General features: G+C 41.7%; 1 protein-coding gene across 2 annotated transcripts in view; it reads right to left on the minus strand.

Moving 5' to 3' along the window:
- The window catches only part of rbks (ribokinase), a 78649-nt gene that overhangs the window by 16959 nt on the left and 34863 nt on the right, over window positions 1-26827 (minus strand). Inside the window, exons 3-7 of one of the 2 annotated variants that reach the window (XM_020500821.2) lie at window positions 24737-24869; window positions 23761-23824; window positions 23392-23454; window positions 14681-14845; window positions 3891-3982 (exon numbers count right to left, since the gene is read on the minus strand). In XM_020500821.2, coding sequence (XP_020356410.1) covers window positions 3891-3982; window positions 14681-14845; window positions 23392-23454; window positions 23761-23824; window positions 24737-24869 — 517 coding nt within the window. The remainder of the gene's footprint in view (window positions 1-3890; window positions 3983-14680; window positions 14846-23391; window positions 23455-23760; window positions 23825-24736; window positions 24870-26827) is intronic. The other variant, XM_020500822.2, reaches the window with a different exon arrangement.

Below are 26827 nucleotides of genomic sequence, written 5' to 3' on the forward strand. Positions count from 1 at the left end.
GCATCTTTATTTTGGTGTTTTTCAGAGTCAGTAGAAAGGCCTCTTTAGTATCCTACATTTTCATAACTGTGACCTTAATTGCCTACCGTCTGTAAGCTGTTAGTGTCTTAACAACCGTTCCACAGGTGCATGTGATAGGACGCAGCTGATATCTCTAGCTTGAATTGACATAAAAGTAACATAGAAAAATCCCCATAAAATGATGTTACAAGTGCAAAATATAAATTAGTCTGTGAAGTTGTAATAAAATAAATTAGAACACTGTTCTTATACCAACATGATAGGTTTTATTGAAAAGCAAAACATTGCCCGTTGTGTCTTCATCCCTGCTATTAATCATAAATTAATATAATTTAAAAGAAAGGAAAAAATATTTAGCCTAGAATAACAAGTCGCCTAAAAAGTAATAAAACACAACTTATATTAGTATAACGACCTGTCCTATACACTACTTCTATGAAAATGTGAATTAATTCATAAATAACAAAACATTGCTGTTTTCAAATACAATCTAGGCCTCTTTAATTTAGCCTAGGCATGAAGATTTTAATTAGGCCTAATAAATAACAAAACATGGCTGTCTACGAACCCCAGGGCCGGGATCCAGCTTTTGTCAAATTAACAACAGATTTGACTTTTCGTAACGGATTAGGAGAATTTACGCAGCAGGTTAGAATAATTAACGTACAGGTTAGGAGAAGTTAGTTAAGGTTAGGAAAAGGGTTTGCTAAAAAAAAGTCTGGATCACTTCTAGCCATGACCGGGCAGCCCCGCCCCACTCCTGCTGCGATTCAGCACCACAGCAGTGGAAAGAGGAAACTCGAGGCGGCCACAAAATGAAGAAATTATAAAACTGATGTTGGATAATGAAATTCGATATGTAAATAAATGAAATTTGTTAAGTCTGGTTCCTTGAGAGATTGCTTATTTTAAGATGCTCCTGTGAAACGAGGCATTTATGAAAGCACTTGTTTCAAAAGCTCAAATGATATCAAACTTTTTACAGTTATACCGAATGATGTTAATAAATGTTGTTTATTGTAATTTGAATTTTCTTGGGGTTGACTCGTCATGTGTAATATATGTGGCTTGTTGATAACAACTCTGTTTCCTACTACAGTGGCAAGAAAAAGTATGTGAACCCTTTGGAATTACCTGGATTTCTGCATAAATTGGTCATCAAATTTGAACTGATCTTCATCTATCTCACAACAATAGACAAACAATAGTGTGCTTAAACTAATAACACACAAATTATTGTATTTTTCTTGTCTATATTGGATACATAATTTAAACATTAACAGTGTAGGTTGGAAAAAGTATGTGAACCCCTAGGCTAATGACTTCTCCAAAAGCTAATTGGAGTCAGGAGTCAACTAACCTGCAGTCCAATCAATGAGACGAGATTGGAGATTTTGGTTAGAGCACAAAATTTGAGTTTGCTATTCACAAGAAGCATTACCTGACATGACAAAATAGATCACAGAAGATCTAAAATTAAGAATGGTTGACTTGCATAAAGCTGGAAAGGGTTACAAAAGTATCTCTAAAAGCCTTGATATTCATCAGTCCGAATATTGCTGAAACTGAAACGGTTTTGTAAAGAGGAATGGTCCAAAATTCCTTCTGACCATTGTACAGGTCTACGGAAAACGTAGGAGGGTCAACCAGTTATTAAATCCAAGGGTTCACATACTTTTCCCCCCTGCACTGTGAATGTTTACACGGTGTGTTCAATAAAGACATGAAAACGTATAATTGTTTGTGTGTTATTAGTTTAAGCAGACTGTGATTGTCTATTGTTGTGACTTAGATGACCAGATCAAATGTTATGACCAATTTATGCAGAAATCCAGGTATTTCCAAAAGGGTTCACATACTTTTTCTTGCCACTGTATATGCAGTTTGCTGCCTAGTGATTGTAACATTGTAACTCTGACGTGAAAACTTGTCAACAATGTTTTGTTTCCAAGTGCTACTGAATAAGCTCAACGGAAATACATCAATTGCACATGATACACATCATTATTCTAGTCTATCAATCCATTCCAAATCTTTATACTATACAGGACACAGGGGCGGCAGAAGAATCGCTAGGACTGGGCCTGAAGAACACAATAAGGTGCGGCGCACCGTAGCCTGTTCAAAGTGAGTCGCTGCTGTTGGGAAGTCAAAAAAAAAGCTACTCCTTGTTACTTTTGTCCTCAAGAAGGCTCGATCTTGGGGCTGTCTTTACTCTGTTTTGGAGAACGAATCCCCTTTCCGCGGGAACACTGGAAACAGGGATAATCAACACAATCATCACCAATTTTGCCCAGTACACTTAGCTGAAGTCTCTTATGAGTTGGAGCACATCAACTGGTATTTCCATCAATGAATAAAAAGCATTAATTTGCAATGGATTTTTCTTCTTCTCTTGGACAATTTTCCCGGAAACAATTGTATTTATGGGCTTTTCAATTTTTAAAACAAAGCTTGTCAAAAAAGGGGCTCTCTTGGCACAACTTGTCCTGGGAATGGGGTTAATTGAGCATAGGGACCGGGTAAGAATAGGGACGCATTTGTGTATAATTTCTTAGAAACAAGGGGTGGCTCAACAAACCCTTTGGCCGGACTTACCTGACTCTCCCCTACCCATCCAGCAACTCTATTACTGGTGTTTCTATTATTCTATCTCTGCATTGTTTAAAATAATTAAAACGGGCCCGTAAGTAACCATTTCACTGTTAGTCTACACCTGTTGTTTACCAAGCATGTGTCAAATACAATTTGATTTATATAGCAGCTAGTCAGTGTGAGGTCCATAATGGAGTCCCATCACTATAAACACGTCAACATTCTATGTGAGCTGTGGATCAAATAGTGCCTGCACTATGACATCCTTCAGCCCCCCTCTAGGTTCTGCATGGCACTGGGAGACTACACACACAAAAAGGTACGGGTTTAAGATGAGGAGTGGGTGTCCAGCTTGTCTGTCAACCCTCCACACCTGCCCAGATAATGATCTCAGCTAGCTCACTTCTCTGTGGGGGGTCAGGACACCAAACACAAACGGAGGCCTTCAATTCATCCTCCATAAAGCTTCCAAGCCAACAATACCTTGACAGTTGAAAAAGAAACTACCCACAGTATATTATCGGTGCTCATAGTCCCTGGTGCCACCCTGTTCTGGTCAGCTACCAAATAAGAAAAAGAGCTGTCTGTCTTCTTACTCATCGGAGAAGCCCAGAGGATCCGTGTGTTTGGGTGCATTTGCGTGCTCTGGGGGGGTGAAACATTTCATTGCCTTGACTGAAATATGAGCAGCGGTGAGAGGGTGAAAGCAATGAGTGTGTGTGTGTGTTACACTCAAACTTACAAGAGAAAAAGACAGACGGTCGGCTCCATCTTCAACTCTCGCTTTCAAGTCCCCACCTGGAAAGCCCCCCTGCCCCCGACCACATCAAAGTCTCTAAGAGACATTTCTGGGCAAACTCACCTCTGTGTTACCCCAGGAGTGAATCTGGCTCACTCTTTTAACATATCTGCCCTGTTGTTGTTTCTAACTATGTTTCCCATCAATCCCAATCCCCATCTGTCATCTCTGACAGTGGAGGTGTGAGGCTAAGGTGGATCCATAACACCCTTTACCGTAAATGGAGGGAGGGAGGGAATAATCTTTTCTATTCAAGCCAGAAGGGGTTACTTACTTCTGAGGCAGCTGCTATGCTATTGATGTACAGGGCCGTAACCCTGAGAATACAATCAAATGGTTGTGAAACAAAGAAGTAAGGGGGGCTTGTTTTTTTAACTGCAGGCTTCAGTGTTTGCTACAGCGCCTCAGGCACATAGGTGCTGAAATATATTAGGTGTGTGTGTGTGTGTTGCTTCATATTGTCTATCTTTCTCACCTCTGATTCGTTACAGCAGAACACATCGGATGCTCTATAGAATTCAGGATCCAGGTCTGGAATGGCTGGCGCTGGGTTGAAAATGGTCTTCACTGTAAGACATAGGAAACTATCTAAATTCACCACACTTAATTGGTAAAGTACATATCAGGTAAATGCTACCAGAGAGCAATCCACTCCACTACAGAGTGCTGGAACAACTGAACAATTTAATTGACTGAGTGAGATGAAATGGGATGAGAGAAAGCTAGTGCTTATGGAAATATGTTGGTAGAGAAAAAGCTTACCACACAAAATCAGAATGACATAATTTGGTCATTGGAAACTGGTTTCCTGGTTGTAAAGACTTCAGATAACAAGATTACAACCTGGTAAAGACTTATTTTGATGACTTTTGGGAACTTCACATTTAGTCTGTTATCTAGTCAGAGAACCAGTAAAAAAACTCCCTTTTACAACCAGTCTACAAGTTAAGCATTTCCTGCAGGGAAATTTCCTAACTGTACAAAACACCTGCTCTTTCCCATGACATAAACTGACCAGGTGGACAGACACTCTCCTTTAAATGCTCTGATACAGAGCAGAATTCATGGTTCCTTCAATGATGGCAAGTCGTCCAAGTCGGCAGCAAAGAATCCCCAAACCATCACACTACCGCGAACATGCTTGACCATTGGTATGAGGTTCTTACTGTGGAATGCAGTGTTTGGTTTCTCCCAGAAACAACAGGACACACGTTGTCCAAAAATATAACTCAAGTTTGCCAACAAAGCACATAGAAGCACCTGGATGATCATCAAGACCCCTGAAAGAATCTCTATGGACAGATGATTCAAAATGTTACCTTTTTGGACAACATGGGACCTGTTATGTCTGGGAGAAACCAAACACTGCATTCCATCTGTGAGACGAAGCTGAAGTGCAACTGGATCATGCAGCAAGACAATGATACAAAACACACCAGCAAGTCTACATCAGAATGCTGAAAAGCAACACATTTAAAGCTTTGGAATAACCTAAACCTGACTGAGATGTTGTGGTAGGACCTGAAATGAGCTGTAAATGCTCGAAACCCCACAAATGGATATGAGAGACTGATCAGCAATTACGGGAATAATTTGGGTATAGTCATTGCAGCTAGAAGGCGGCACAACCAGTTATTGCGTGTTGAATTAAAACAAATATTTAACTCTTATTTAACTAGGCAAGTCAGTTAAGAACAAATGCTTATTTAAAATGACGGCCTATCCCGGCCAAACCCGGATGACGCTGGGCCAATTGTGTGCCGCCTTATGGGACTCCCAATGACGGCCGGATGTGATACAGCCTGGATTTGAACCAGGGATACCTCTTGCACTGAGATGCTGTGCCTTAGACCACTGCACCATTCGGGAGCAATTAATTTTTCACACAGGGGCATTGGGTTTTGCATAACTTTGTTTATTAAATACAGGACAAAAGTATCAATATGTTGTGCCATTTATTCACTCAGGTTCCCTTTATCTAGTATTAGGTTGAAGATCTGATAACATTCAGTGTCTAAAATATGCAAAAATAGAGAAAATCAGAAAGGTGGCAAAAAATGTTCATGGCACTGTATGTGTTGTATCTCTCCGTACACAGTGAATATTTATGAAGCTTAACCCTGCATGTTTTTATCAAACATCATGCTATTCTGTGTATGTACGGATGAGCCCTATGAAAAGTATGTGTGTATGGATGTACATACAGTTGAAGTCGGAAGTTTACATACACCTTAGCCAAATACATTTAAACTCAGTTTTTCCAATTCCTGATATTTAATCCTAGTAAAAATTTCTTGTCTTAGGTCAGTTAGGATCACCACTTTATTTTAAGAATGTGACATGTCAGAATAATAATAGAGAGAATGATTTATTTCAGCTTTTATTTATTTCATTACATTCCCAGTGGGTCAGAAGTTTACATGCACTCAATTAGTATTTGGTAGCATTGCCTTTAAATTGTTTAACTTGGGTCAAATGTTTCAGGTAGCCTTCCACAAGCTTCCCACAATAAGTTGGGTGAATGTTGGCCCATTCCTCCTGACAGAGCTGGTGTAACTGAGTCAGGTTTGTAGGCCTCCTTGCTCGCACATGCTTTTTAAATTCTGCCCACAAATTTTCTATAGGATTGAGGTCAGGGCTTTGTGATGGCCACTCCAATACCTTGACTTTGTTGTCCTTAAGTCATTTTGCCACAACTTTGGAAGTATTCTTGGGTTCATTGTCCATTTGGAAGACCCATGTGGGACCAAGCTTTAACTTCCTGACTGATGTCTTGAGATTTTGCTTCAATGAATCCACATAATTTTCCTACCTCATGATGCCATCTATTTTGTGAAGTGTACCAGTCCCTCCTGCAGCAAAGCACCCCCACAACATGATGCTGCCACCCCGTGCTTCACGGTTGGGATGGTGTTCTTTGGCTTGCAAGCCTCCCCCTTTTCCTCCAAACATAACGATGGCCATTATGGCCAAACAGTCATATTTTTGTTTCATCAGACCAGAGGACATTTCTTCTAAAAGTACGATCTTTGTCCCCATATGCAGTTGCAAACCATAGTCCGGCTTTTTATGGCAGTTTTGGAGCAGTAGGCTCTTCCTTGCTGAGCGGCCTTTCAGGTTATGTCGATATAGGGCTGATTTCTTTTGATTTTCCCATGATGTCAAGCAAAGAGGCACAGTGTTTGAACGTAGGCCTTGAAATACATCCACAGGTACACCTCCAATTGACTCAAATTATGTCAATTAGCCGATCAGAAGCTTCTAAAGCCATGACATAATTTTCTGAAATCTTACAAGCTGTTTAAAGGCACACTCAACTTAGTGTATGTAAACCTCTGACCCACTGGAATTGTGATACAGTGAATTATAAGTGAAATAATCTGTCTGTAAACAATTGTTGGAAAAATTACTTGTGTCATGCACAAAGTAGATGTCTTAACCGACTTACCAAAACTATTGTTTGTTATCAAGAAATTTGTGGAGTGGTTGAAAAATGAGTTTCAATGACTCCAACCTAAATTAATGTAAACTTCCGACTTCAACTGTATGTGACTGATTTTACCTCAGATTTTATTTAAGCTAAAGCCATTGTGTATTCCTGCATCTGTGAAATAAAACCCTGTTTTGTGTGTGTGTGATTGTGTGGGCGTGTGTAAGTGAGCAGCTGCGTGGGTATGCGCAGGGCTTTAGCCACCTGGCGCTCTGAGGTGGATGCTAGGGCCTCTTTCGAGTAAAAGTGGAAACAGTGCGTCACACACGCGCGTACACACACGCAGACAACACGTCAAACTCAGCTTACACAACCTCTGTTTCGATGATACAGATCACACCTTCCTTCCACTTTCCAAGAGAGAAAAGAGGTTTCTGATATGATACAATTTCAAATAAACCCCTCTCTTTCCTCTCGCTCTCTCAATATCTGCCCCCTCTTCACTTTCACAGCTAGTTTCAATTGACCCTCATCCCTCTCTCTGTAAACTCTCTCAGCTCACTTTTTCTTCATTCTCTCCGCCAGTCTTTAGCCCCCTCTCTCTTTATTGTATTTCCTCTTTCTAGACTTCATCTCTCTCTGAATCTCTCTCTCAAATACTGTACCCTGGCTACTTGTTCTCTATTCCTCCCACTCTCTCATGTCACTCTTCCTTTGTCTATCTCTCTCTCTTTTTCTGTTTCTGTGTATCTAATGCAGTGTAAACTAAAGAGGCGCAGCCAGTTGAGGTGTAAGGACAGCGCTATCACCCGCTTCCTCTTACCCCCACCCTGTCTTGAGGCCCATCTGCCATCTGTGGTGACACCACATGTCTGTGTATGTTTACATCGACCACGTGACCAGGAAGGATGGTTCAATCCCAGTCCAGTGATATGCTGGTGAATAAGCTACAGTGCAGGAAACTGCACATACAAACATGTGGCCACTGCACTTGCCAGTAAAGCAGGGTTGGGGTCAATTCTATTTTAATTCACACAAATCAAGGTCAATATAGTAACAAATACTGGTATTAATGGACCTAGACAAATCAAATCAGGAAGTAAAATAAAATTCCAATTCCAATATTGTGTATAGAAGAGCTAATAGGAAAATTGGCATTGACATTTCACTTCCCGAATTGACCGAATTCAATTAACTTCCTGAATTCACTTTACTTCCTGAATTGAACCCTGAAGTGCAGTCCAGTGCCAACGTCACAGTCTGTCATAACCATAATAACACAATGACTCGACCCAAAGCTATATGCAACTGCCAGACATAGGTGTTAAAATACTCAGACATTAGCTAATAGTCATCAGTCAGCTCACTACCATTTTTCCCTCCAGGTGTTGTGGGGAACAGCTGTAGTAGATGTGCAGTACTGTAGAGCGAGAGTAGGTTAGAGCCACATCTGTTATGGCAGATGTGGTAACATCTGAGTCATGTCTGGAGGTGTTGTGAGTCTAGGGGTGCATTCCAAATGGCCTATTACCTATGGGTCTTGGTCAAAAGTAGTGCACTATATAGGGAATAGGATCCCATTTTCGACGCAACGTCTTTTGGTTCGTCAGGTCGGCTGAGCTGCTTGCATTTATAATTGCCATCCTCCGATATACTTGCGTGTGTTTATGTACGCATGCATGCGCACACACACACACACGCACGCACGCAAACACACACACACATACACACCAGAGTTTTTCTCTTGAGGACTATCCGGATGAGAGACAGAAATGTAGGGAGGGAGAAAGTGATCGAGAAAGAAAAAGAAAGGCAGGGGTTTAGAAGAGGCAGAAGGAGAAAAGTAAAGAGAGGAGGAGGCTGAAAGAGAGAAATAACAAGTAGGAGAGATAGAAAGTAAGAGAGAGAGATATATGGAAAAGGTCAGGAGAGGGTGAGGCAGGCAGTCTCACACACACACACACACACACACACAGATGGATGAGTCACCGGAGAGCGTTTGGAGAGTGTTTAAGAGGCTCTAATTGCATCTGGTGAGAAAATATAAAAGCTACCTCTTGAACAGAGAGCAAAAAGAAAGAGGGGCAGAAAATGGAGAAAGTGAGAGAGAAAGAGAGACGGAGTGAGAGAGAGAGAAAGAGGGCTTTGGATGGATGCATTACCACTTACAGGTTCAGATAATTACCCTCTCCTTGCTTACGAGGTAGAGTGAAAGGATAGAAAGAAAGAGATGGAGAATAAACAACATATTCATTAGTTGGGAAGAATGATACAGTCTAAAAAATAAATCAATAATTCAGTGTATGAAAAAACATGTAAAGTGTTGGTGCCATGTTTCATAAAAGATCCCAGAAATGTTCCATATGCACAAAAAAGCTTATTTCTCTCAAATTTGTGCACACATTTGTTTATATCCCTGATCATTTCTCCTTTGCCAAGATAATCTATCCACCTGACATATGTGGCATTTCAAGAAGCTGATTAAACAGCATGATCATTACACAGGTGCACCTTGTGCTGGTGACAATAAAAGGCCACTCTAATATGTGAGGGACCGGCTCGATTCGGTCTTATGTATCAACATTTGAATTTTTTTGTTTTTTTTACATTGGATAAAAGTAGAGACTGAAACTGTGCTGCTGGCAACAATTTAACGTTTACTGACACTGGCCATATTCAACGGGTGTTGAGCGTTTGTAAATTCGTTAGTTATTCTGTGCTCTGGCACACTCAGACAAGAGTGCTCTGAAATCGGAGTAGATAGCCAGAGCGAATTTACCAGCTACGTCTATCAACAGATGTCACAGTGACATCATGAACATTCTATTGAAATGGTGACTTGCATAGTGGAGTCTTTTGTTTGTAGCTAGCTAGCTAGAAAAACAATGAACCATAATCCCAACTCATAACGTTACTACCCTGCATAAATATGCAGGTGGCTAACCAACCAGGTTCAATGTTAGCTAGCTAGCTAACATTAGGCTATAATTAGACGTGTAAATGGCTCTGACAAACGAATAATATTACTAAAGTACACAGATCATACACATAATGTTAGCTAGTGAGCAAGCCAGCTAACGTTAGCCAGCTAGCTAACAGTACACGAACTTGAAATTAAAATTACTTTGACAAAATTAGAAATGTGTAATATCTGAAAATTTTGCTAGCTAGACTCTTACCCATATACATGGATGAACGCTTCTCCCTCTCTGTCATGGATGCCATGGTTGCCCTTAGCTTGAAGATGTAATCCGGAGACAGGTGATTTATACCAAAGCCTGCATATTTGCAATCAAATGGCAGAATTTTCTCCATCTCCTTAGCTATCATACTCTAATTCCACTGGGCCTTCCACTGATTTCAAAACATGGTCCTCCAGAAGTGGAGAGCAACACTTTTCCAGTTCTACTACATCACATCTTTCAAAAAAGCCACATTAGAAAGGATTACCTACACATACTGACCAGCTCATGTTATAGACAGAAGCGTGCTACACAGCAGACCAATCCAAACTCATCTCTCGGCATATCCAGCCCATCCATTATCTCAGACAATCGTGGCTAGCGGGAACGTTCCTGTCTTTGTCCTTGGCTAAACCAACTAGGCTCGTAATTTAACAATTTTATTCGTATTTACAGATGCCGTACAAGTTTGTTATTAAGGCACATGAAAGTTCACATGTTCCATAAGGCATTTCTGCCAAAAAAACGCGTTTTGATTTTAAAACAAAGTTCACGTTCAAATTACTCTCCTGTGAAGTAGTGACACGCGACATATGCCTAGTTTCCTTAAACAAGTCACAAATGTGCAGTTTTGTCACACAACAGAATGCTACAGATAAGGGAGCATGCACTTGACATGCTGACTGCAGGAATATTCGCCAGAGCTGTTGCCAGAGAATTGAACTTCTCTACCATAATCCACATCCAGCTTCTTCACCTGCGGGATCGTTTGAGCATTTCTGTCTGTAATAAAGCCCTTTTGTGGGGGAAAACTTATTCTGATTGGCTGGGCCTGCCTCCCTAGTGGGTGGGACCATGCCCTCCCAGGCCCACCCATGGCTGCGCCCCTGCCCAGTCATGTTAAATCCATAGATTAGGGCCTAATTTATTTATTTCAATTGACTGATTTCTTTATTTGAACATTAATGTTGAAATTGTTGCATGTTTATAGTTTTGTTCAGTATATATAAAGTAAATATACATATTTACCATATAATATATGATAACAAATATCTTAAAAAACATTATTTCAGTGACTATGTGACATAACACCAAGTGTACAGCATGAAAAAGCAACAGTACAGTACCTCAACCCTGGAGAGTTATTTCTAAGAATCTGTTTCTCTTTCATCCTTAAGGAAAACCTCCCGAGGAGTCATTTGTGTAGGCCGGGCAGCAGCGAGCTCCGTCACCTGACGATCCAATCGCGTCATTAGCCCCCGGGCCAAACCATTGACACCACACCCCTTCCGGGGGCTGACATTCACGTAATCTGCTTGTGCTGCTATCACATCAAATTGTCTCTTATCTCTCCACGCAGTGATGCCTATTAGCGCCTTGGCAGAAGGAGTTGATAATCCATGCCAGGGTATATGATATCAGAGGTGGTACGTCAGAGATGGCGCGCGATGCCATCTGGGTTGCCCAGATTGCCCATCTGTGGGCAATGAGGTGGGCGAGAGCCCATTACGACATGCTTTGGAAGTGGATGGTGGTAACTAATAAAAGGGCCCCGACACCAGAGCCGGATGTCCCCGTATGTCTCATCTCCACAGATGTGAGACACCGATGCGGTCCAATAATAGACTGGGGTGCTAATGATGATGATAGAGCTCCGTGGTCTAGTTTTTCCCATTGGAGGTGTGGTGCTTTATTTACCTGGAGCTGCCATTCTTTTGGGTGGGGAAGTTTATTAATGAAGTGGTATACTGTACCTTGACAAACACACACGTCACATGCATGCACACACCCAGCTTATGAAACACACACTCACAGATAAAGACTGATACAGACTCAGCGAGGTAACGCACCCCTTTTACGTTTTGAGGGCGATAATATATTGCAGGGAAATCAGTGGCAGCTGCATTTACCGAGGACCACCGCTCAGTTTATGAACACCGACTTGGCAAAACTATAGTTTGTTAACAAGAAATTTGTGGAGTGGATGGAAAATTAGTTTTAATGACTTCAACTTAAGTGTATGTAAACTTCCGACTTCAACAGTATATTGTATGCGCAAAATATTTGGGAAATTATATTATTTCAAACTAATACAATTGCTCAGAGAAAGAGATTTTGTTTAACAAGTAATACAAAAATAATTTTAAAAAGGTAGGGGTCGAAATTATTGACACCCCTGTTTTCAATACCTCACATTCAGGGGATAACGGCACAGAACCCTTTTCTAAAATGTTTTATGAGTTGGAAGGATCTACAGAATCCTTCCAGATCCTTGGTATTCTTCATCTGTGCTTATGGACCACAGGTTTTCAATGGGTTTCAATTCTGGAGACAGATGGCCGTTGCAAAATGTTGATTTTGTGGCCAATTAACCATTTCTTTGTGTATTTTCATGTATGCTTGGTGTTATTATCTTGCTGGAAGATCCATTTGTGGACAGGTTTTTGGCAAAAAATATCCTAGTACTGGGTAAAGTGTATGACGCCGTTGACCTTAACAAGGACGCCAGGACCAGTGAAAGCAAAATAGCCACTTTAACATCAAAGATCAACCATCATATTTTACAGTAGGTATGGGGTTCTTTTCTGCTCATGCATTCTCATTTTGATGCCAAACCAACCACTGGTGGGCATGACCAAAGAGTTCTATTTACATGTCAACCAACAAAGGGCTGCCGTTTTAAGGGCTCATAACCAACTGTGCTATTTTGAGTCCGACACGAACTGCTTTGTCGAGGCAAGGTCCAAATCCCGTCATCAGCATGAAGAAAAGATGGAGAAAAAAGGCGAGGAGGGCGGGGTGTCTTGTAAGAATTTGACGACGAGTAGGTAAACCCCTACTACCCTCGGTATTATTGGCTGAACAACAACACGAATAATATAGAACTGGCTGGCTTCTCCGTGCAGGACAGAGTAGCTACGTAAATAACTGTGGTGCGAGATGTCTAATATTAAAGAAGTCTCAAGGTATTGCTCACCTGAGGCAGAATACCTCATGATAAGCTGTAGACCACACTATCTACCAAGAGAGTTCTCATCTATATTATTCGTAGCCGTCTATTTACCACCACAAACCGATGCTGGCACTAAGACCACACACAATGAGATGTATAAGGCCATAAGCAAACAAGAAAATGCTTATCCAGAAACAGCACTCCTAGTGGCCGGGGACTTTAATACAGGAAAACTTAAATTAATTTGACCTAATTTCTACCAACATGTCACAAGTGCAACCAGAGGGGGAAAAAAACTCTAGGCCACCTTTATTCCACACACAAAGACGCATACAAAGATCTCCCTCGCCCTCCATTTGGCAAATCTGATCTCTTATAAAACATCCCGCTATGCCCTCAGATGAACCATCAAACAGGCAACGATTGAATCCTACCACACCGGCTCTGACGCTCGTCAGATGTGGCAGGGCTAGAAAACTATTACGGACAACAAAGGGAAACCCAGCCGCGAGCTGCTCAGTGATGCGAGCCTACCAGACGAGCTAAATGCATTTTATGCTCGCTTCGAGGCAAGCAACACTGAAGCATGCGTGAGAGCACCAGCTGTACCGGACGATTTTCAACCTCTCTCTGGCCGAGTCTGTAATACCTACATGTTTCAAACAGACCACCAAATTCCATGTGGCCAAGAAAGCGAAGGTAACCTACCTAAATGATTACCACCCTGTAGCACTCACGTCGGTAGCCATGAAGTGCTTTGAAAGGCTGGTCATGGCATACATAAACACCATCATGCCAGAAACCCTAGAACCACTCCAATTTCTATTCCACCCCAACAGATCCACTGATGACGCAATCTCCATCTCATTCAAACACTGCCCTTTCCCACCATTGTATTTGGCACATGTGACAAATCAAATTTGATTTGAAATGGCATTGGCACTTGGATTGGAACCGGTACTTTGGTCAGATGGCATGAAAATAGAGCTCTTTGGAAATGCCCAGACTAAGGATATAAGGGATCTGGAAGGATTCTGTATGGAGGAATGGTCTAAGATCCCTCCCAATGTGTTCTCCAGCTCATAAAATATTTTTGAAAAAGACTCAGTGTCGTTATCCTCGTAAGCGGAGGTATTGAAAGGCATGGGGAAAAAGGCTGTCAATTTTTAGCCCTACTTTTTTGAGTAAAAAAATAAAAAGTTTACTACAAAATATCTTTCTCTGAACAATTGTATTAGTATAACATAATATAATTTCATAATTTCTTTGAGCATAACAATATATATTATGATTTATTTTACGCAGTCATTTTTGCTCATTTTTATCAATGGTGTCAATCATTTCAGACCCCATTGTAATATATAGCTAGGGATGTTATTCTGAACAACAAAGACAATCTGGGAAAATAAGATAATGGTGACAGTGTCAATTTCAATAATGTATGAATGAACAGAGGATTGTGCCAGTAAAGCGGGCTTAGTTATTTAGATAAATCAGAATCTAAAATAAATTCCCTGATGACTCACTAGGTTAGGTTGGAACAAAGATTGTCGAGCGTTGCTTCAGGACAGACAGACAGACAGACAAAGCAGAGACGCCCAGACGTACCGTTGTTCTCATGGGGACAGGCCAACAGACAGAAAGATGTAGACAGAGGTAGACAGTACGAAGACAGTACATAGATAAACGTCCAGACTGACCGTTGTTCTCATGGGACAGGCGCAGGGCCTGCAGGGAGGTGTCCGGGCTGATCTCCAGCTGGCACACCATTACCTTGGCATGGCTTAAGGCTGGCAGTGCCCGCCGCAGATCCTCGCCACCCAGTAGCAGGTTGGCACCAGCCACGATCACAATGGCATTCTCCCCTGCGGACGTGACACAACGAAAGTGACCAAATGGAAAGATGATGACGGGGCATGAGGGTCACTGGCCCTCGCTTACGACAGCATAGGTACGTACTGTGTTTTTGTGTGTGTCACACACACACACACAACAATACCCATAAAAATAACACAGCTAGTCATTCCAGGTGCATAGTGTTGGAGTACTAAAACACAGTCAGAGGAGATTGGAGCATGTCGAAGGGCCAGTCCAAGGCTAACAGGGGTCTGAGATCCTTGAACCACTTTTGCTCAGTGGATTCAGGAAATTAACTGTCATTCAACAATTGTACGTCCTGTCAAATCATCTTTAGAAAGTGAATCCAAAATATAAATGAATTTCCTGGATTGAGTTACAATGACCAAAATGACCATGGAATGTTGTTTTCAACGAGAATCTCAATCAATTGTACCCGTTTATATCACACTGGTTAGTAGGGTTGGGCTTTGTCCTATCGTGATATACACATTCTTTTTTTGTCTTACCGGAGTGACATAGGCTGGATAGAAGCAGTCTACTGCGTTTAGGACTGGATAATAATTGCTTTATTTGCCTCATAAAATAATAGAAAATAAATCATATTGTTTGTTCTAACTCTCATAAAGCTGTGATTGAAAAGAACTTATGTTTATGCAGAGATCCCTCTGTGAGTCAAAATGCAAGCCGAGATCTCACGCTCAGAGTTGCTTAAAACAAACTTAAGCCTATGCAACCAAATAAAAACAGTTCTGTAGCAATGAGGTTTATGCAGTAGGCTATAGGCCCAATATATCATCACTGCATACTGGCTATCCTTGAGTTGCCCTGCCAATGTTGTTCTTAGACCATTTTGAAATTATATATATAAATGTGGTATTTGATCACACTGGTAATAGATCATTTTAGTATTACAGGTGAGGCACAGCTGAGTGAGCATTGGGGGCTGTCCCCGACTAAAAAACATCTTGGTTGACCAAAAGTTGTTCTTTCGACCAATTGATTGGTGTATTTTTTCCATATACAGTGCATTTTAAAAGTATTCAGACCCCTTGGCTTTTTCCACATTTTGTTACGTTACAGCCTTATTCTAAAATTGATTAACTAAAAATATTTCCTCATCAATTTACACACAATACCCCATAATGACAAAGTGAAAACAGGTTTTTAGAAATGTTTGCAAATTTATTCAGACCCTTTGCTATGAGACTCAAAATTGAGCTCAGGTGCATCCTGTTTCCATTGATCAACCTTGAGATGTTTCGACATGTAACGAGTGCACTGAGAGTCGGGAAGCAAGTACAGAGAGTTTTAATAAATAAACAAAACAATAAACATGAAACACAAACAGCACACCAACATGAAACAGAGTTAATAACACCTGAGGAAAGAACCAAGGGGAGTGACAGATAAAGGGAAGATAATCAAGGAGGTGATGGAGTCCAAGTGACAGGTGACAGGCGTGCGGGATAAATCAGCAGCCTGATGACATAGAGGCCAGAGAGGGAGTATACGTGACACGACAACTTGATTGGAGTCCACCTTTGGTAAATTCAATTGATTGGACATGAAAGGCACACACCTGTCAATTTAAGGTCCCGCAGTTGACAGTGCATGTCAGAGCAAAAACCAAGCCATGAGGTCAAAGGAATTGTCCGTAGAGCTCCGAGACAGGATTGTGTCGAAGAACAGATCTGGGGAAGGGTACCAAAAAATGTCTGCAGCATTGAAGGTCCCCAAGAACACAGTGGCCTCCCTCCATCCTTCTTAAATTAAAGAAGTTTGGAACCACCAAGACTCTTCCTAGAACTGGCAGCCTGGCCAAACTGAGAAGGGCCTTGGTCAGGGAGGTGAACAAGAACCCGATGGTCACTTTGACAGAGCTCCAGAGTTTCTCTGTGGAGATGGGAGAAACTTCCAGAAAGACAACCATCTCTGCAGCACTCCACCAATCAGGCCTTTATGGTAGAGTGGCCAGACTGTAACGGCTGTTGGAAGGAGAGGACTAAGATGCAGCGTGGTAAGTGTCCATGTTAAATTTATTCGATAAGCTGAACACTGAAACTCAAAGTAAACAAAAGAACAACCGAAACAGTCCTGTCTGGTAGAGACACAGAAACAAAAACAGGCTGCCTAAGTATGGTTCTCAATCAGAGACAACGATTGCCAGCTGCCTCTGATTGGGAACCATACCAGGCCAAACACATAGAAATGGAAAACATAGAACACAAAACATAGAATGCCCACCCCAACTCACGCCCTGACCAAACTAAAACAGAGACATAAAAAAGGAACTAAGGTCAGGACGTGACACAGACGGAAGCCACTCCTCAGTAAAAGGCACATGACACTCTATTTGGAGTTTGCCAAAAGGCACCTAAAGACTCCCAGACCATGAGAAACAAGATTCTCTGGTCTGACGGATCCAAGATTGAACTCTTCTCCTGAATGCAAAGCGTCACTTCTGGAGGAAACCTGGAACCATCGCTACAGTGAAGCATGTTGGTGGCAGCATCGTGCTGTGGGGATGTTTTTCAGCGGCAGGGACTGGGAGACTAGTCAAGATAAAGGGAAAGATGAACGGAGCAAAGTAAAGAGATCATTGATGAAAACCTGCTCCGGACGCTCAGGACCGGGGCGAAGGTTCACCTTCCAACAGGATAATGACCCTTAGCACACAGCCAAGACAACGCAGGAGTGGCATCAGGACAAGTCTCTGAATGTCCTTGAGTGGCCCAGCCAGAGCCCGGAATTGAACCTGATCGAAGGAGAGATCTGAAGATAGCTGTGCATTGACGCTCCTCATCCAACCTGACAAAGGTTGAGATGATCTGCAGAGAAGAACGGGACAAACTCCCCGAATACAGGTGTGCCAAGCTTGTAGCGTCATACACAAGAAGACTTGAGGCTGTAATCGCTGCCAAAGGTGCTTCAACAAAGTACTGAGTAAAGGATCTGAATCCTTATGTAATGTGATTTTTATACATATGCAAAAATGTCTAAAAAACAGTTTTCGCTTTGTCATTAAAAATAAGGCTGCAACATTTTAGAATCCATTTTCGAATAAGGCTATAACGTAACAAAATGTGGAAAATGTCAAGGGGTCTCAATACTTTCTGAAGACACTGTATATACACACCCTATGTGTCTTAATACAATCAGCTATACTAAACAAAAATATAAATGCAATATGCAACAATTTCAAATATTTTACTGAGTTAAAGTTCAATGATATCAGTCATTGAACTAAATTAATTAGGCCCTTATCTATAGATTTCCCATGATTGGGCAGGGGTGCAGCCATGGGTGGGCCTGGGAGGGCATAGGCCCACACACAAGTCAGCCTGGCCCTCCCACTGAGGAGCCAGGCCCAGCCAATCAGAATGAGTTTTCCCCACAAAAGGGCTTTATTTCAGAACAAAAATATATTCCTCAGCAACCTGGGGTTCTATTCAAATCTAAATAAAATTATACAAACCTAAAAAGTAACTTCTATTGCCATTGCCAACTATGTAAAAATAGCCGAAATAAAGCCAACAAATAAAAACATTGCAGCCTGCAGGTAGAAACTATCCTGATAAAAAAAGATATCCTATAAATCACATTGGCTACGCATGGCCTGTCTGCCACGAACTTGAAAGAAGCTTGCACTAACAAACTTGCAACATTGTATAAAATATTCTGGGCTCGGTCAGACACAGCTGTATGCTATTTTGCACAAGGGATAAGCGCTCATCGGGTAGACAAATTTTATGACATTTCCACTAGATCAGAGCATGACATTTTTCCCTTTCGCACCATGGTTATCGAAAGGGAGAGAGCTGGAAAGATGTTTCAATAACATTGAGGAACTATTGTCATTCTCAATGGATGGAAAAACAGACTGTTTGTTTGTTTTACTTTGAGGTGACGAAAACAATACTTTGAGAAGCTCCACAGCTCATTAGTGAAGACGCAGTTAAGCCAATCAGAAATACTATCAGATCCCCAAATGGGCACATTTTCAGTATATACCTACATTTGCGCACAGGCCAGGTAGCATATAGGCCTACTTTTATGCGGAATCGGGTGCATGTCCTTACTCAACATTGACAGTAGTGCTCCAAACAAAAGACAATGGACTAGGAATGCCTTGGCGATTGACCGGTTGGTGACCACTTGCTTAGTCTATAGACTTTCACTCTTATTTTAAAAAGCCACAACTTTAGGACAACACCTTGGGTAGGCTAGAATATTTGGGATATAAGCTACTGTTCATCATTTGAACATGTCTTAAAGCTTTTATGATAGGCCAGTAGGAGGAATGAGGATAGGTTATTGGCCATTTGGTTTTCAACCTCGCTTGGAGGGATTTTCCCGGGCCAGCATGGATAAGCTTAAACTTAAATAAACTTGTCATTCGACTTTTCTAAAGGCTATTGTTATTGGTTGTTCTCTCTCATTATCAGTCCCCTGGCTAACTTACATTTCAGGCTATTCAAATAACGTTTTGAGATGGAACTCCGTTACATTCATCGTTTAAATCGGGAGAAAGCCATGCATACAACAATGAAGCGTAGCCTTCAGCCATATACATAAACCATATAGAATGCAGAGAGAAGGGAATATAGACAGTTTTAAAAAAAACCAGCTAAACATAAGATAGGTGTCCATTATATATATATATTTAAAAAATCATGAATATGTTTAGGCTATAGCCTAATGCATCTGACAGAGAGAGTCAGCAAGAAACAATACTTTCTGACTGGACATTTTACACTGCTTTGGTGGAATTCTCTGCATTGTGTGGCCTACATTCCTCTTTTGCGTTCTGTATCACATATTTATTGAAATATGTTATCGTAAATAGGAACAGGCAAATGTGCACTACAAGATCTTTACTACGGGGTGCCAGTCAAGTTCAAATAGGCTAAACCCTTGTGATTCTGGATTAGCTAGCCCATCCCCGGTTCTAAGCATACTAACCATTTCTAGCTGAACATCATAGCAGGCCTGGAAGCAGTTACTAATCAAAAGAGGACCATCGTGCCCTCCCATGTTTGGTATGTACGTATAACCAGTGACTCCAGATAAGCAACAAATGTGATGGGTCTGCACTAATGTCGTATAAAGCCTACTTAATTTTTATTTTTCACTGCATCAGGGAGGCATAAATATTTGTATGAAAATAACAAGTTTCAACAACTGAGACATAAACTGAACAAGTTCCACAGACATGTGACTAACAGAAATGGAATAATGTGTCCCTGAAGAAAGGGGGGCTCAAAATCAAAAGTAACAGTCAGTATCTGGTGTGGCCACCTGCTGCATTAAGTACTGCAGTACTCCTCCTCATGAACTGCACCAGATTTGCCCTTTCTTGCTTTGAGATGTTACCCCACTCTTCCACCAAGGCACCTGCAAGTTCCCGGACATTTCTCGGGGGAATGGCCCTAGCCCTCACCCTCCGATCCAACAGGTCTCAGATGTGCGCAATGGGATAGAGATCCGGGCTCTTTGCTGGCCATGGCAGAACACTGACATTCCTGTCTTGCAGGAAATCAGGCACAGAACGAGCAGTATGGCTGGTGGCATTGTCATGTTGGAGGGTCATGTCAGGATGAGTCTGCAGGAAGGGTACCACATGAGGGAGGAGGATGTCTTCCTGTAACGCACAACGTTGAGATTGCCTGCAATGACAACAAGCTCAATCCGATGATGCTGTGACACACCGCCCCAGACCATGACCGACCCTCCACCTCCAAATCGATCCCCCTCCAGAGTACAGGCCTCGGTGTAACGCTCATTCCTTCGACGATAAACGTAAAACCGACCATCACTGTCTGGTGAGGACCTGCCTTACACAGGCCTATAACCCCTCAGTCCAGCCTCTCTCAGCCTATTGCGGACAGTCTGAGCACTGATGGAGGGATTGTGCATTCCTGGTGTAACTCGGGCAGGTGTTGATTTAGTGCTGTCTTAGGCATCTCACAGTAAGGACACTGCAATTTATTGCCCTGGCCACATCTGCAGTCCTCATGCCTCCTTGCAGCATGCCTAAGGCACATTCATACAGATGAGCAGGGACCCTGGGTATCTTTCTTTTGGTGTTTTTCAGAGTCAGTAGAAAGGCCTCTTTAGTGTCCTACGTTTTCATAACTGTGACCTTAATTGCCTACCGTCTGTAAGCTGTTAGTGTCTTAACAACCGTTCCACAGGTGCATGTTCATTAATTGTTTATGGTTCATTGAATAAGCATGGGAAACAGTGTTTAAACCCTTTACAATGAAGATCTGTGAAGTTATTTGGATTTTTACAGAATTATCTTTGAAAGACAGGGTCCTGAAAAAGGGACGCCTTTTTTTTGCTGAGTTTAGAAGATGAAAAACAGTTCAGTACTGGAATTTGTGTTACTTTCGGTACTTCTGTGAAATATGTCTCACGTCTTATACCGATTGAGAGGATCTCGTCTGTATCGTAATTTGTCTGAATCTTTTCAAGGAGTCAATAGTAAGCTAGCCAGGCTACATGTGCTTACAGCTGACATAGGGCGAGCTACTTTTGAGAAGCAAGCGATGAGAAAATTATGACATTTGACTTCTTCAAACCAAAACTATAATACCTCCATGCCAGCAACTTGTTGACAAAACTGTTTCCAGAAGCAAACATTGGGAATACTTTGATTACAAAGCAGATGACGAGGGCCAGTCAACAGAAAGAACTAAGCAAAAGGTTTTATAAAGCAGTGCAAGGGAGGTTTAGCTCCAAAACTACAAACAATTTTACACATGACATTTGCATTGTAACATTCTTCTAGCAACTTAATCTTGGTTACCCGGTAGTAAAATTATGTCGCGTAAATTTGTAATTTCCTGTTTTACTACTGGGGAGGGGGGGGGGGGGTGTTGTTAACGATTGTGATTACCTTTGCTCGAAGGAAGTGAACTCTCTGCCATACCCCTCTCTTCCGTAATTTCACACATGTTTATGTAATGTAAAAATGTCATTTTTGATTTGATACATTTTTACGATATAGCCAATTTTGAGTTTGTGGAATGTAGTGGAAACCGTTTATCATCCGCACCCAGGCTTGAAAATCATTGCACCAATTTAAGCACTACCTTCGCCCAATCCTGATTCATCCAAATAATCAATGACGAAAACCCCAAACCAGGAACTACAGCTACTCGTAATCACATAATCCTACGTGAGCCTTGACAGATTCTCACCGTTTCATCTGTCCACGAGAGATTACTAGCAACTCAATTCCAATTATTTTTGAATGACATGAACATATATTTAGCATGACATTCATGTGAGCATTATAATATGACTACAACCCAAAAGTAAAGTAATGTGAAATAACGTAGTTATGCCAGCAATATATTTAGACAGCTTTGCGTTTGTCTAGGCTTGCTAGCAGTAGTTAGCCAGCAGCCCTGGATAGAGCATTGCACCCTGGGAGTTGAAATGCACTCTGAGAATCGTAGTATGCTGTGCAAAATTCATTGTACTTCTATGGGGTGTTAGACTATTGCAATATAGAAACTTCAGAAAGTAGCTGCAAAGTGTTTTTTTTAAATGCCGTTTTGGAACTAAACTACGATTTTAATACATTAAATGATTTAGCTATAATGATTCATAGGTTTAATGAATGTCATTATGGCCATAGATGGGCAAATTAACCCTGATATGTATCAAATAACATTTGAAAACAGTTTAGATGTAATTGTCAAATTATTTTGTGTGCTCCGAGTCTCAGACATGGGTTTTGCATATGGAATATTGAAGATATTCTTCTGTTATTTAATATGATGTTTTATTTTGTTTAACAAATTGATGAGAGAATATATTATATTTGTTATTGTAGTTGTTGTACTAGTTTTTTCATTATTCTAATATAATGTTCAAATGCTCAACTGTCGCTATCGAAGTATAAATGCTGGTATCATGACTATACTATAAGAGCCCATATTACGGCAGAAATGGATTCTGCACGAATGCCCGGCCGCCCCGTCTTCAGTCAGCTGTAAATTCCACACCATGTTTATTTTTTTACAATTATGACGGTTACTTTATTTTCATGGCGGTCTTCATCCATTACCGTCGGTTATACGGTAATAGTCATCCCTAACGCAAACCCTTCTTCCAAAAACACTAACTTCCTGTGTACCTCCGCAGGATTCGCAAGATTTGTACTATTCACACACACCCGCATGCACGAACACACACTCACGCGTTTCACCCACCCACATATCAGCGATGCATTATATCACCTGATTCTATTTGCAGACACAGATGCAGATAAAGCCCAGGCTAATTTTACACTCTGTGCAGAGGAGGGTTTAGAGGGAAGTAGTAGAGTGGTGTGTACTGATCCTCATCCCATTCAGATGCACTTAGTGTGTAGGTGCACATCTGGTGAATCCTTCTCCTCAGTAAAGCACATGTATGTGTGTGTGTGTGAGTGAGTAACCAAGTAAGTGCACATTGAGCAAGTGAGTGATTGTATGTGTTGGTTATTTGTTGGGGGGATTTTTACATTTTAACAGAGCAGTCTACGGCCCTCGTTTACCTGCATCGTTGACAATGATGGAGGCAGCACCAGTGGCCGAGTCAACCGTCTGCCCCACAAACTCTACAGAGGGAGAAAAAGAGGAATAAAGAGGAAGCATTTCAACACATACAATGTATTCCTTCATTTCTAATAGTTTGGCACTTTTGGGACTATTCCATTGGTTCAATTACACTGAGCAAACTCAATCTTAAACGAAGCACATCTAAAAGAAAAACAAATATTATTTTGATCAAGGTCTGGGATGATGCATGCCATGAAATAGCATATCTGTTGCATTTCAAGCTAGTTTTGAAATAAGCACAGCAACTTTTTTGTATTTTAAGTATGGCCTGTTGTTTTGAAAGTTGTCATTTTTGGTATTCTTACCTGTGGATACACCATTGTCCTTGAAATTCTGGATGTAGTTTTCTCCAAAGAAGTCTTTGCCAACCTGAAATCAAAATGATATGATGAAACTTCGAATACACGGATCTAAGCAATACATGAGATAGACACTTTTTGAAGATCAGTGAACTCCAACCAGAATCGGGTTGTATTTTCTCGTACCCCGCTGGCATACTGGCAAAGTGCCGTCACATCACACAAACACATGCACACACACATATGCACACACATAGACACACGTGCGAACACACACAAGGCCATCGCGCCAAGCCTTCAAGATACGACGACCCCACCCGTCCGACGCCTCCTCATGTCCACCTCTCCTCCCTCACCCTCCCCTCCTTCCCTCGATCCCTCAATCTGCTCTGGGATGTCCACATCGTAAAATCGTTTGGGGGGGCGTTGAAGGGGTCCCCACCTCGCCCTCAGGCTCCCCACTTTTATCCCACGCTTTCAAGGAAGAAGTCAAAGAGGCATCTGTGCCCTAACTGCCTATAAAGTGTAGTATGCAGTGGTAGTAGCACTATAGTGGGAGCCTAGGCCCCCTTTGTCTTTGAAGTGCGGCCTTCCTCCTTGGATGTTTCTCAAAAGCCTGGGCATCTATTTTTGGGCTCTGCCCATGCCTGGAGAGCCGCTCCTGCATTGTACAGCTTATCGACTGGACCCTTTGTTCTTGACAGAGGTGGGGCTTCAGCTACTTTGCTGACCCTTTTTTATGCTGTGCCTAGCTGATTGGAGACCTGGAGTTGGATGTATGGGAATACTTGGCGTATGTGGGTGTGTGTTATGCATGAGTAATGGTACGGATCAAGGAAGAATGAGGGCCGGAGCGTTGACAGGGGTGGTTAGAGGAGTTCAGTGTGATAGAGTGCGTTCTGGAAAAAAAGAGTAGAGTACAGCAGAGGGACAGTGAGAGAGAGAGAGGGCTTGCTTGCCATTTACTGCCACTGTGTCATACCTTGCAGACCATGGCAGTCTTGGCTCCCATTCTAGCGGCCTGAATACACTGGTTTGCGCCTTTGCCTCCGAAACCAATGAAGAACTTGTGACCGTGGATGGTCTCTCCCGCCTTGGGTAGCCTTGGTGCCTGGCTGAGGGAGAAATTGCACAGGTAAAATATCCCTCACAGACTCATAAAACCCTGTAGTAAAACTCTAAAGTCACTTACAACTATGACAAAGGTGCAATGATATGTCCATTTTTGAGACAGCAACAATTGTACTCTGGTGATATGATCTCTGCTAATAACAGACTATGGGGATTGCAACATCGAGGAATCGCTTACTCACACTCGACCTCATTACTGACGCCACACATTTACACCCACACGCAGACACACCCCCCTCACACCTATGCTGCTGCTAAAATGATTATTGATTAGATGTATTACTACAATTAAGCAGTGTTCATTGATTATTGATGGCCATTAACATTAGTACCTATCCATTTATCATGTACAGTGCCTTGCGAAAGTATTTGGCCCCCTTGAACTTTGCGACCTTTTGCCACATTTCAGGCTTTAAACATAAATATATAAAACTGTATTTTTTAGTGAAGAATCAACAACAAGTGGGACACAATCATGAAGTGGAACGACATCTATTGGATATTTCAAACTTTTTTAACAAATCAAAAACTGAAAAATTGGGCGTGCAAAATTATTCAGCCCCTTTACTTTCAGTGCAGCAAACTCTCTCCAGAAGTTCAGTGAGGATCTCTGAATGATCCAATGTTGACCTAAATGACTAATGATGATAAATACAATCCACCTGTGTGTAATCAAGACTCCGTATAAATGCACCTGCACTGTGATAGTCTCAGAGGTCCGTTAAAAGCGCAGAGAGCATCATGAAGAACAAGGAACACACCAGGCAGGTCCGAGATACTGTTGTGAAGAAGTTTAAAGCCGGATTTGGATACAAAAAGATTTCCCAAGCTTTAACATCCCAAGGAGCACTGTGCAAGCGATAATATTGAAATGGAAGGAGTATCAGACCACTGCAAATCTACCAAGACCTGGCCGTCCCTCTAAACTTCCAGCTCATACAAGGAGAAGACTGATCAGAGATGCAGCCAAGAGGCCCATGATCACTCTGGATGAACAGCAGAGATCTACAGCTGAGGTGGGAGACTCTGTCCATAGGACAACAATCAGTCGTATATTGCACAAATCTGGCCTTTATGGAAGAGTGGCAAGAAGAAAGCCATTTCTTAAAGATATCCATAAAAAGTGTCGTTTAAAGTTTGCCACAAGCCACCTGGGAGACACACCAAACATGTGGAAGAAGGTGCTCTGGTCAGATGAAACCAAAATTGAACTTTTTGGCAACAATGCAAAACGTTATGTTTGGCGTAAAAGCAACACAGCTCATCACCATGAACACACCATCCCCACTGTCAAACATGGTGGTGGCAGCATCATGGTTTGGGCCTGCTTTTCTTCAGCAGGGACAGGGAAGATGGTTAAAATTGATGGGAAGATGGATGCAGCCAAATACAGGACCATTCTGGAAGAAAACCTGATGGAGTCTGCAAAAGACCTGAGACTGAGATGGAGATTTGTCTTCCAACAAGACAATGATCCAAAACATAAAGCAAAATCTACAATGGAATGGTTCAAAAATAAACATATCCAGGTGTTAGAATGGCCAAGTCAAAGTCCAGACCTGAATCCAATCGAGAATCTGTGGAAAGAACTGAAAACTGCTGTTCACAAATGCTCTCCATCCAACCTCACTGAGCTCGAGCTGTTTTGCAAGGAGGAATGGGAAAGAATTTCAGTCTCTCAATGTGCAAAACTGATAGAGACATACCCCAAGTGACTTACAGCTGTAATCGCAGCAAAAGGTGGCGCTACAAAGTATTAACTTAAGGGGGCTGAATAATTTTGCACGCCCAATTTTTCAGTTTTTGATTTGTTAAAAAAGTTTGAAATATCCAATAAATGTCGTTCCACTTCATGATTGTGTCCCACTTGTTGTTGATTCTTCACAAAAAAATACAGTTTTATATCTTTATGTTTGAAGCCTGAAATGTGGCAAAAGGTCGC

The sequence above is a fragment of the Oncorhynchus kisutch genome, linkage group LG14 (genome assembly GCF_002021735.2).
Source record: "Oncorhynchus kisutch isolate 150728-3 linkage group LG14, Okis_V2, whole genome shotgun sequence".
Classification (NCBI taxonomy): Eukaryota; Metazoa; Chordata; class Actinopteri; order Salmoniformes; family Salmonidae; genus Oncorhynchus; species Oncorhynchus kisutch.